General features: G+C 36.3%; 1 protein-coding gene across 2 annotated transcripts in view; it reads left to right on the top strand.

Annotated features, from left to right (window-relative positions):
- PRKD1 (protein kinase D1) overlaps positions 1-13,343 on the top strand; it is a 286,730-nt gene that overhangs the window by 238,683 nt on the left and 34,704 nt on the right. For both annotated transcript variants that reach the window (XM_070628547.1, XM_008521900.2), the window contains 6 exons: positions 1,198-1,321; positions 2,894-2,971; positions 4,487-4,766; positions 5,844-5,896; positions 7,942-8,014; positions 10,241-10,347. In XM_070628547.1, the coding sequence (XP_070484648.1) occupies positions 1,198-1,321; positions 2,894-2,971; positions 4,487-4,766; positions 5,844-5,896; positions 7,942-8,014; positions 10,241-10,347 (715 nt within the window). The remainder of the gene's footprint in view (positions 1-1,197; positions 1,322-2,893; positions 2,972-4,486; positions 4,767-5,843; positions 5,897-7,941; positions 8,015-10,240; positions 10,348-13,343) is intronic.

Genomic DNA, 13,343 nt, shown 5'->3' with positions numbered 1-13,343 from the left:
TTAATGTATCATAAAAGTATGTGTATTATAAAAGTGTAATATATTATTAAAGTGTGTGTTTAATTTGTTGATGAATGAGCTGGATACTGTCGAGGAGTGGAGTGCCTTTGGAGTTAGGAGGTCTGGATTCAGAAGTACGTGAAATTTTATGTTTGTGATCTAATTATTGATTCTTTTTGATTACGGGATGATCCTAATTTTTGATATCAGGGGTCAGCACACTATGGCCAAATCAGGCTGCTGCCTGTTTTGTAATAAAGTTTTTTGGGGGATCATAGCCATGCCCATTCATACTGTCCAGAGCTGCTTTTGCACTGCAGTGGCAAAGTTAAGTATTCTGCAAAGCCCAAATTATTTTTTACCTGGCCCTTTACAGAAAAAGTTTCCCAGTTATTTTGTTATATTATAAAGTGTATTCTGATTTATATTATAAAGTGTATTCAAACTTTTGTGTCTGTTTTACAAATGCCATATTCATTGACAAACTGAAATTGTTCACAAGAATAGAGCAATAAAATAATTGGATTTTTTTCCATTTAGTGGTGTAAGAGACATTTTTTAAATACTGGAAAATATTAGTCTTATGACCCAACTGTCTTTTGAAGATGTACATTTCTTTGCTATCAAAGTGTGAGGGGGCGGGAGAGTGTGCTTGCATATATGGATGTGGGGGAGGGGAAGAAGAGAGGAAGAGAGAGACAGGAAAGGAAGAGGAAGAAAGAGATGAAGGATCGACAGAATTCCATGAGCAGATTCTAATTTTTATGAAATTATCCAGAGAGAGACTCAAATTAATCTTAAATGTTATCTACTATCTATAAATGATGAATATTTTGCCTGTAATATATAATAAGTAAGTAAATAAGCTTTCATGTGTGATTCTGAATATGTGGCCTCCGTACCCTAAGACAATAATCTATCTGATGTTTACCCAAAAACGGAACACTATATAGTTCAACATGAAAACTAAGGTGCTTATTATCCTGCCTCAGGCTTTTTAAAGTGTATCTATAAAGTGCCTATCACTCTTCAGAGAAATCTAGATTCTGAACCATGGTACTCTGACAATACACTTCACTAAAAATGGGATGTGAATTCTTTTTGACTTTCACTTTGAAATAGCTGAAGTAAAATTTTATGCAAGAAAGGACGATCTATGTCTAAAAATCTTTTCCTGTAATATTTTGACTTTTCAAGTCCCTCAACAAGCAACAATATCCCGCTCATGAGAGTAGTGCAGTCTGTCAAACACACGAAGAGGAAAAGCAGCACGGTGATGAAGGAGGGATGGATGGTGCACTACACCAGCAAGGACACGCTGGTAAGCCCCACGGCAAGCAGCTTTCTCTTGTCTTGCTAGCTTTAATTAGAGGAGTTGCTAATACCCTGGGAGGACCGTGGGATGTCTGAGTTACCAGGAGCAAACGTCAGCACAGGCGCGGCATAGTGAATCAGGTGGGGCTCATTAGCGGACTCTGGGTGTAGGAGGTAGTTGAGCAAGCCACTGAGTTCAAAGAAAACATAGACAGCAATCTCAGGGAACAAAACCATTGACCTCTACTGCTTGAGATGATCCCCAAACAACTTGAATGTCTGTCATTTTATAGCCATCAAGAAAATAACAGTGTGGCTTTCAGAATGCTCCTCCGTTGTTCAGAATTTTTTTAAAAAACACTGCGTTTTAGGGAGAGAAAAAACAATGACAGCTATTATATACTTCTTAAATCTCTAATTAAATGTTCACTTAAAAACTGACCTATTCAGGAAAACAGTAATCCTGTACTTTATTAGATAAAAGACAGCACATTTTAATTCTTTAATATAATCTGAGTTGTTCGCTACCCCAGGTTTTCCTAATAGTTGATGAATGAGGTTGTGCATAAGAGAGAAAAGATTTGATTTATGTTCCCATTAAACCAATTGACATTTGGTGATAAGCTTCTTTCTCAGTTACGGGTGGTATTTTCCTCATCACCTCCTATCTATCGGATCTCCATCATTTCTTTAGATAAACAGACGCCTGTAACCTAATTGCTTTGTCGATAATCTCAATCATCTCTGCTGGAGAGAGATTTACATGATTTACTGCAGGACTCAATTGAATGTCATATAGTTCTTCCCAGACATGGCGTAAAATATTTAAAGCATATTTAGTGTATTTTACTGGTCTAAGATTGGTTATGCAAGGGACCGAGAATAATTTTAGGGCTCTTTGGTCTAAAAAGATGAAAACACAGACACGCACACACACACATATCCGAAAACCATGGGACATATACCTAGAGTGAACAAGGACCTGATCACCAAATCATGGAAGTTTCGATCTGTAGTGAGCTTAAGAGGTCAAGTTATTTGAAGCATTCCCCTGACTTTGTTAAGTTGATGCTGTGGAGTCAAACATGCCATCCAACAAAATATTCTTTATAAGTTCTGCTGTAACATTCAGAATTCTTTCATCTCTAATGGAAGCCAGAATACCTGGCTGGATCAGCATTCCTTATGTTCTAAAATAATGAGAATATATAAATATTATATCTCCTACTAAGCCTTTTTATGATTTTACAGATTACAAGTCCACTTTTAGCTCTTCAAGCAGTCAAATAAGTTTAGAAATGGTGTTTTCTATTTACTTTGCATGAATTAATGCCAGGCACTGCACTGGGTGCTGATATGTCATCTCCTCTATCACTCGTAACTCTGACGTAGATGTGGAAACTTATCGCACATTTGCTAGACAGTCACCTTCTAGATTCTGAAATTGAGTGAGTCTTTTGGGCCAAAGCCCTTGCACTTTCCACCTTCAAATCTTATGTCCCCATAAAATGTTTTTATTTGATCAATCTTGGGCATTTTTAAAGTTTTTAAAACATCCTAAATCTAACTTCTGTTTCAGCGGAAACGGCACTATTGGAGGTTGGATAGCAAGTGTATTACCCTCTTTCAAAATGACACAGGAAGCAGATACTACAAGGTAAGGCCTTTCCTTGGTTGGGGTCTCGTGACCCCTCTTGCTTTCTCATGGGCATGTAGACTATCAGAAATGCAAAATACGTCCAACGGACAGGACTGGTTTTGTGCTTCCACCAAGAGATGTGTTTTCTTCTCTATAGTTTACGAATTTAGGGAGAATCAGGTTGTGACCCAAGATACTTATCTGTGAATCTCAATTTTCCCTGGGAAGTACTTCAGGCCCCATTGGATGGTTCTGGGGAGTGGCAAGAAGCTTAATTGAGTATTTTAGCAGAGATGTGTGATTTAACCAGAAAATTCAAGGTCACAGCAGGTTAGCGAAAAGTAAATTCCTGAAATGCACCACATCCAGATTTTTTAAAAATAATTTTTTTGCATCTATAGTCTTCCAGCACATCATAGGGCATCAAGAAACATTGTCTGATTTCACCGCGCACTGCCAATATTCGTAAGGAGCACTTTCCGCTAGAGAAAAATTTGGCAACCGTTTTCATTCTGTCTCTCTACATGGAATAATGCAAATGTTACGTAACATATCCCCCAGTATAACATGGTTCCAAAGAAGCTCATAGTGAAAAGAGTACATACTTGCTCCTTCGAAATGAATGCAGGCTCAGGCATACTTGATGTGATTGCCCATGGCCACTTTCCAGAGTGCTAACAGAAAAAGGAAACCTCAGTAATTTTGAAATTAAGAATTTGTTTTAAAAGTTCTTATTTCTCAGTAATTCCATACCTCCTGGAAGACAATGTAGTGATTAATTTTTTAGTATCAAAATTGTCTTAAAAGCAACTGCTTTTAAAACCAATCTCTGTGGTTTTCTTCACTAAGACTATTCACTTGGCTAGATTTTTATATTAACATCTGTGGAATCAAATTTTATGATTCATTTTCAGTGCCTTAAAGAATAGTTAAATTTCTGTGTGTGTGTGTGTGTGTGTGTGAGGCAGATTGGCCCTGAGCTGACATCTGTGCCAAGCTTCCTCTGTTTTGTATGTGAGATGCCACCACAGCATGGCTTGATGAGTGGTGTGTAGGTCCACGCCCAGAATCTGAACCGTGAACCCTGGGCCACCAAAGTGGAGTGCACGAACTTAACAACTAAGCCAGCAGGCCAGCCCCCTGAGAATAGTTAAAATTTAAAAACAGCCACACATACCCAAATGCATTGCAAAAGTGTTGTCTTTCTACTTCACAATTATAAAAATTACCATTTATATCTCATGTCTTAGATTTTGATGCAGGTTCAAAATCGTTATTCTTATTTATACTTATTCTTGCCACATGAACATAGTAAAAAAGTCACTTAAATTTTTCTGGAAAAGGTGATGATAAGCATTCCCCTAGTAAAGGTATTTTTGAATTTTGTTTAGTAATATTCTGTGTTTTATAAAACTATTTTGCATAAATGATGCCTATTTGTAGTGTCATTTCTCACATGTCCTTAGCATGAATTTTATTTGAAAGTTTATATGCTTTTGATAAACTACATTTAGCGCACACTTTCTTCCACAGGAAATTCCTTTATCAGAAATTTTATCTCTGGAACCAGCGAAACCTTCGGCTTTAATTCCTAATGGAGCCAATCCTCATTGTTTTGAGATCACTACAGCAAATGTAGTGTATTACGTGGGAGAAAATGTGGTCAACCCTTCCAGCCCAGCACCAAATAGCAGCGTCCTCACCAGTGGCGTTGGTGCAGATGTGGCCAGGCTGTGGGAGATGGCGATCCAGCATGCCCTCATGCCCGTCATTCCCAAGGGCTCATCCGTGGGTTCAGGAACCAACTCGCACAGTGAGTCTGCCAGCTTTCTAACTGTCTGTAGAACAGATGAAGAGAGCCTTCTTGGGGGTGATTTATTGGAGAACATAGGGTCTGTAAATAAAAGCTGCCACACATACTAAGATGTTTCATCCATTCAATTATCCTACTTTATTGTTTATTTATATTAAAATTTGAATAAATTCATGTAAACCCTATATGTTAGGCAATAGCAGAAACCTAGGGCTGTTGGTCATAAAAGAAGTAATCTAGTCAACTTGAGATTGACCTGGAATGCCAGTCTTGCTATTTGCAAATCTGAGTTAACATGTTTCCTCGAAACCGCTTACCATGGTACTCTGTGCAGGATCCTTGGGGTGCTGAGTACTTCAAAACTCTTGGTAATTTTTTGTCCCAGGAAGAAATCTTATTCATTATTCATTATTAATCTCATATTCATTAGTAGAATGAGATAGGTTTTACCAAAATGCAGCCAGGATCAAGTATTGAGAATGAATTTTTAAAAAGATATTTTAGAGGAATATCTGTATAAAAATGTAATTTTAAGTTTCATAATGGCTATTAATAATGAAGCCTGTCAAAAAAAACCTGTTTTTCATCTCATAGTGTGTTATCTGACGATCCACCACAACTTTTGAATTGATTGCTGCAACCAATGTACTTTTTGATACAGTTATGTATGCCATTTTGGTGCTAAGCCCTGACATGCATGTGGTCTCTATTTTAATGCCTCAAACAACCCCAACAGGTAGATGTTAATGATTCACCTGTTTCACAGGTGAAGAGATGAGGCCCTAGAGAGATGAAGTTGTCTCAGCTTGTACCAGAGCTACGAAGTGGCAGGCTAGTATTTGAACCCAAGTCTTTATGACTCCCAACTCTAAACTAACAGAATATTATTTTTCAAAGCCAAGTATAGAGTAAATCTGTAATTGTAAAAGCCAAGCAATATTCTAATAGACATCTTCCTAGAAAAATCTAGTTGCTATGACTTAAAAACAACCCGACAGCTTGGTTAGTAAGCATGTGTTGGTTTGTTTTGCTATTACTTCTCTTACTTCTTTTGCGTGTTTTTTCACGTTTTTCCAGGAGATATTTCTGTGAGTATTTCGGTATCAAATTGCCAGATTCAAGAAAATGTGGTGAGTATGCGCCTACTAATATGAAATTTGGTAATGTGCTTCTGTATTGGAAAATAAGAGCATTATAAAATACACGTTTATTTATCTAACATTTTTATTTTTCAGTATTTCCTAGAAAATAAAATATTAGGGTCTATTTGGATATTTTTCTTCCACAAGATTTTAGCCACATTACATCGTATGGATTCTTTTAGTGATTTTCTGTAATCTATTCTGGAGTGCAGTGAGCAAAACACCTATTATTCATCTCAGATGAGCAATTATAATGCAATGCCTGATTTTTCACATATTTGCCCATCTTGGTGCTGGAATTTTTATGGTTGATGTTACAAAATACCAAATAAAGTAAAGTAAATTCTTTGAGTTGCATGAGTAGCTTAAGCATGCCTTTGTTCTCATTCCTTGATTGTTACCTAAGAGCACTGTACATATCAAGGAGACCTCAGAAAGTGCATAAATCATATTTACTGGGTCCACATTCTAGCACCCTAGTTGCCTATGACACATAAACTTCATACTTTCAGCTCACTTTTTGAAAATTATAGATCAGACATATTATGAAATAATCTCCACTCTGTCATATGTTTGCTTTATTTGTTATACTTGGTCACTGTGGCGAGTAGCCCAAAAGTATTAAGACCTTTCGTACCTCATCCTGTGACTCAGACCTTCACTCTATTTGCTGGCTGTGACCAAAAGCAAAAAGTTTATAGCCATACTTACACTGATCTGAGTTTATTTTTCAAAGAATAAACTCTATGAAACTCTATTTATCACTAGTATAGCTTTGCAACCTTTGCTAAATTGGCATAAACTGAAAACCAAAGAGAATGAGAGAGAATTAGGAAAACTCCATAGTGGGAAGGTTAGATGAATTTTTGTGCTGTCAGTCGCAAGATAGATTTCTAAAGACCAGCAGGTTCCTGTTGCTCTTGCTTAGCCAGACAAGACTTTGGGAAATGTAGTTTATAAGCCTCTTGGAAAATTCTAGATACCTGGGGGATTTTTCCACCCTGTTTGACCACTGTTGTCCATTGAAAATTCTGGGTGGGCCATTGAGCTGTCATAGAAAGATGGAGTAGCTTGGACTCAGAGTACTGGAGTGGTAGTATTTCATTTTCGTGTCTCCGGACAACCTTGGACTCACCCTGTGGACACTCTCAAGGGATCCCAGGGTGGAGACAACTTGTACTTGTTTTCTATGGTGAAGGATAAAGAAAAAGGATAGGGGTGTATAGGATATGAGGAGCGTGGAATTTGATGTAAAAGGGCTTTTATTTTTGAAAAGACAAAGAGTACAAGAGTGGAGGTTAGGCAGAAAATTCCATAGGGTGGAGAGGCAATATGTAAAGCAAAAAAATACCGCGTTGCGCTCTCATAAGTGTGGTTATCAAATAACGGGTTTTAAAACGTAATGCTTTGTTTAGCAGTTATTATTTCAAAGAGAAAAGAGTAGACATTTGGAACTTGTTACCTCGAGAAGTGGTAAAAATGGAAGAGTTTAGTTACCTGGCAGAAGAGAATTTCACAGTGGATTGTCATCCTCACAGTGATTCAGTTCCCTCTTCCTTGAGTTGAGCTTCATCTGGATGTGGATGATTGACAAAGCAGCATCACCATTCTAGCCTTAAAGGTTGAAGTGACGGGAATCAGGACTCACACTGACATGATTGGGAATCATGATCATTTAAGTTGAAATGTCTAAATAGCCATCTCAATAAGCTAATCTCTTTTTCAATAATGACAGTAAATGGCATTGTATAATTTTAAGTTATTTCTCTCTAATGAAAATGTTTGATTGAACATTAGAAAACCTCTGCTTCTTAAGAGCAGAATAGTTTTCAAAACATTACAAGAGTACATTAAATAAAGAATGTGTCTTGAATGTTACAGTCATATGACAGGTTACATCTAGCATTGACAGTTTAATTGTTTATATTTAAAATATTTAATATTTATGATGTATTTAATAAAATTATATAATTTTTTAGGACTAATGTTTTGTTTCACTTCATGTTTATTTTTCATTGTATTTGTATCTACAGGACATCAGCACTGTATATCAGATTTTTCCTGACGAAGTACTGGGTTCTGGGCAGTTTGGAATTGTTTATGGAGGTAGGTTAGTTCACTAAGTATTTTTATTAATTTAAAATTTTAACTCTTGTGTTTAGAAAAGTAATATCGCCAAGGAAAGTATAAAAGACATGACCTATGTTTATATATATCTGTATGTATGTCTCTGTGTTTTACCTTTTTAGAAATTTCTCTTGAGATAGTCACTATTTCGAAAATTGGTACATTTCTATTTTGAAAGAGAAATTGTTGTGCTCCTAAAAAATTTATTTTGCTTAAATATGGACAAACTGTATACACAGTACTGGTTAAATATTAGTTTATTTAGGCAAAATATTAAGAAACAAGGAAGTTTATGAATGTTGATTCATAAACATTCCTTTTCCTTTTGGCATATTTGATCAGAACTCTATAGAAATCCATTTATTTAAGTAGACAAAAAAGTCCTTGAATTCTAACATCTTTAACAATGTATATATTTCATTAAGGTTTGCATTTTTTTAAATTTTTGAAGTGAAATCTTGAATGTTTACCTTTGTCTTATTGTCGAGCTATTTGGTGAATTTATTATTTTAACTTACGCTGTTTTAGATTCTAGCCAGTTCAATCATTATTTTTCGAGTCTTTAAGAAACATTTGATATTAATGTTTTGCCTGCTTTATAAAATGATATCATAGCTTTCAGTTCCTTAGTATAATCAGTAACAAATTATCTTTTTTGCGAGGTGAAGGTGTTCTGAAATAATCACGTTTCCTCAATATTATTTATGATAGTGTAATATTGTGCTTTTTTATTTAAAATTAAAGTCTAGTCTATTTTACAAAATAATTTTGACTTTTATAAAATGCATATATGATTTATTTTTGATAGAAAACCCATCAATGAGTCAGCAACCTTTGTGCTTTTTGTTACTGCATAAACAGTGAAATAGGGAAGAGCAAGCACTACACAGAGAATTGCTCTACAGTGTAATAATGGCATGTGACAAAAATCATGGTATATTGAGCATAGTAAATATACATACTGCACGTAGTATGGGAGTGAAGCAGGGGTGAGAAATGAGGTTAGAGAGACCAGCAGGTGCCAGAATATTTGTAATATCCAACATGGAAGGAGCAGGCACAGGAGGAGGCCTCCACCAGGAAGACTGACAAGTTAGGACTAGGCACGTATGGGGTGAAGCAGATGAGAAGAGTCTCAGAAGAGGGGTCAAGTACCCTAGTGACAGAGGAGTGGAGACAGAAGAAGCTGTGACCTTGAAGAGAGTAATTTCATTAAAATGTCTGAGTTGGAATAGAGATGGCAGTGAGTTGAAGATGAAGAGTGATGTTAAGGAAGTAGAGAACATGAAAACAAGACAATGAGGTGGTGAAGGGAAGCGGTCTAGAAAGATTCAGAAGGAAGAGTGTCAGTGGGACGGATGTAGGGGAAGGAACACTAGTTTACAAGAAAGATTGAAATAATGGAATTTCAAGTTAGTTTCTATGTGACAAAAAATTTGAATGATTAGGTGCATTTTCCACTTTCATTTTTATTTTCAGAGTCAATTAACTCTACTGTATTCTATACCTACTACAGTATAATAGTATGGAAGAGCTCAAAGGGCCCTATAGACTCCCTCAAAGTTTTGCGAGAATTAAACAGGATGTAATGTGTGTAAAGGGCTATCATGTGATGATGATGATAACTAACATTTCTTGAGTGTGTATAGTTCTCTGGGCGCTGTGCGTACTTTACATATCTGATTTCATCTAATTCTCACAACAACCCTCCCGCTGAAGATGAGAACCTAAAACTCAGAAAGCTTAAGTGACTTGCTCAAGATTACAAAGCTACTGAGTGACTGAGTCAAGACTTTCATTCTTTCCATTATAATATACATTAGTTTATCAGGATTTTAAAATTATGTTTTCTTAAGGAGAGCACTTTGCTGGTGGTATGAATATTTTCTATATTAAGTAACTCAATATCCTGTTTCTAAAACATATGCTTTTATGAGAAAATATCAGGCTGTTGATATGTATAACTTTTAATGCCTCAATTCTTTATGTTCTAAATTATGGCTGATTTTATAGTACCTGTTTTATGAAGAATAATGGCGCTAAGAAATGAAATCTTTATGGATATAAGTCAGTGCTCTTTAGAAATGTTAATTTATTCAGTGAAACATTTTTATAATTCCTGTAAGTGTCCTTATAAATTCTGGTGTTCTTTACTATAGATGGTATTTAAAACATTATGCTAATGTTTCCATTTTTGTTTTAAAGGAAAGCATCGTAAAACAGGAAGAGATGTAGCTATTAAAATCATTGACAAATTAAGATTTCCAACAAAACAAGAAAGCCAGCTTCGTAATGAGGTTGCAATTCTACAGGTATTTCTTTGTTTTTCATTTGGAAACTATAAAATACCCCCTCAACTCCTGCAAAACAAAGAAAAGTTATGCAAATATCTGCAGCGTACATACTAGGAACACGAGGAAATAACTGGAAAGGGAGCTCGAGCATCAGAGTACTGCCTGGGTAGTATCCTTCCGTGTCTAGGCGGTACTTCCTTTTTATGTACTTAATTCTGAGTTTTAATGTATTATTAATGCTCATTAAATGGGTGATGTTTCAGCATTTACTCATAGTGGACATGCTGATTCCATTTTGTCTTGCATTATAAATGATCTTGCCTTGGTAAACATTCCTCCTTTATGCTGTGATAATTACATGAATTGGGTATGTAACTGTCAGTCTATCAGGAAAGTGAGTAATATATGTCTGAGAATCAGATCATCTTGACCGTCTTAATGTCCTCTTTGTGTCTCACTGTAAACCTTTCATTTCGTATTGAAAATGTTACTTAACTCCTCTCATTAAAAAAGTCTCTTTTTAAAGCCAGAAGTTGCGAATGGAACATATTATGTGGTATATATAAATTTTGTAACTGTTAAAACGTTTTCTGCAGACCAAAAGGAAATTGAGCAATTGTTTGCTAAATGTGGTCCACTTAGCTATCCAGTCTAGACAATTTAGACCATTGATAAATGCCCATTTTTTATATAACTGCCATAATTCTCTGCTTGTTGTACAAGTTGATCGTAATTTCTAATTCATAGTTTTATTGAAAGAGTTTTATTTGAACATTGCTAGCAAAACAAAACACATTGCATTTCTTCATTTATTATTTCATTTAACTACCATTTACTCAGTTTCATGTAATGAAAAGTTGCAAAAGATACAATTTTTGCCCTATAGGAGCTCATGTGGGCAGACAACCAAACAGTACAGTTTCTGCTGTACCTAGAAAAATTACATAGACTTTCCTGTACTCAGAATTCCTAAAAATGATGTTTTTGTGCTTTTGGATGACTAATGTAACACAGAGAACTACCACAGTGTTCTCTACTTTCAGAGGGAAGAAGATAACCATGGATCTTAGATGCCAATGCATAAATTCATAGCTTAGTGCTTGCTAATCAGTTACCCAAGAAAAAGATTCTTTTTTTTATTCTTAACTTGGCAGTGTTGAACTGCAAATGACGTTTGAAAACTTAGTACATGACATCTTCCCAAAGCTGGCCCAGCTTTCCACATATCCACCCCCACATTGTGTCCTCAACGCAGACTCCTTTGCAGCATGCCAACCTCCAGAGTTGGCATATGTACAGAGACGTTTATCCTTCCTTAAGGACATGAGAGGAGTTTCATGGTTAACATGGTTTTGAATTTCTACATTTTTATCACAACTGCCGCAGAAGGTCTAATTTTCTGTGTATAGGCTCTTTAGTGGGCTCTCCTGAGCCTGTCAATACATTATCAGCTGCCGACTCTATAGTAAGGTAGAAAAACAAAATACATCTCAGCATAAACTGACTCCCATCTTCTCTTCTAAAAGATTAGATGCAATCAACAACTCAGATGCAATAAACATACAATTGGCAAAAATTTTCATTATAATGTAGTTTTCTAGAAAGAGTTTGGTTAGGGTGAAAGTCAAATTCTGCCCCATAAGCATATGAAGAGGTCCAACAGTTCTCATATTATGGCCAGATAGCTCAAAATCCTCGTCATTTATCTCTCATCTCCACTGTCCCCAACCATTCTTCATTCAACAAATTCACCTTTGTTGAGTACATACCCTGAGCTAAGCACTGCTCTAAGTCCAGTGGCTACAGCGGGGACAGGCACACAGGTCCTTGCTGTCATGGGTCTTTAACTTGTGTCACTCAGGTATACCTTCAGTCAGAGTTTGCCAATATCTCCGTGTTGAGCTTGCAATCATATAACCTGTGCGATGAGTCTTATTAAGGCTTGGCTTAATTATATGCAGATACCGGGTTCAGGAGTTCATACTTTATCATAAAGTTGCCAGTTGTTTCAAAATTTGTTCATCAAAAATAGGGAACTCATCATGTCCCCCAATTAAAAACAAAGAAAAAAACTGTTTGAGCCCTTTTTACCATTGTCAGATATATTAGCCTCTCAGGAAAGATTCTAACTCAGTGTCGAGAGACAGTGAAGTTCAAGCTCACCTCCTTTGAGTCTTTGGCCAGATATCACACCAACTGTATAAGCACCCCTCTCACACCCTATTTAAAACTACAGCCTGCTCAAACCCTCTCCCCATCCCTACCCCGTACCCCTCTTACTCTGATCTATGTTTTCTATTTTCCGTAGCATTTCTCACCTTCTAGCCTAGTATAGAATTTTGTTTATTAGCTGTGTTGTGGTTTCCTCTCCCCGCCCCAACCCAGCCCCTCCACTAGAATATGCACATCAGGAGGGCAGATATCACTGTTTCGTTTACTAATATATCCCGAACATCAGAAATTGTTCCTGGCACACGTTAGGTGTTTAGCAAATATTTGTTAAATGAATATTTGTTGAATTAAAATTCTATGGAAACACTATCCTGTCACATAAGATGGCATTCATAATGTCCAACCAGGTGGCAAAAGTCTGCATTTACTATTAATGGTTATCGGGTTGGTTAGTTAACAAAGATCATATGTGCTTTGTTCTTTGAAAGCCCTCATGGCCTCATTTTATGTTTCTTATCAAAACAAGGAACTCACCTTTTTCGACCTGAAAAAACAAAATGGTAATGGGAGTGGGTGGTGGGGGTTGGAATTCTGACTCACTAACTGATACGTTCAGAAAAAGTACCATGAGTGAAGTCAATTGAATGGTGGGGAAGCTTATCTTTTACTGTTCTTGAAAGACTCATAGGTTTTTGATAACCAAAGAAATGTTGGAAAGGGTTATTAGGCTAAAGGGCCATCTTAGTAACATAAATAATCTATGGAAAATGAGTGGAAGATTTTAGATCATTCTAGAAGAGTGGCCCTCAAACATTTTTCTCATGTGTCCTTGAAAAGAATTC

The sequence above is a fragment of the Equus przewalskii genome, chromosome 1 (assembly GCF_037783145.1).
Source record: "Equus przewalskii isolate Varuska chromosome 1, EquPr2, whole genome shotgun sequence".
In the NCBI taxonomy this organism is placed as follows: domain Eukaryota; kingdom Metazoa; phylum Chordata; class Mammalia; order Perissodactyla; family Equidae; genus Equus; species Equus przewalskii.
This window is presented reverse-complemented; position numbering and strand designations above follow the sequence as displayed.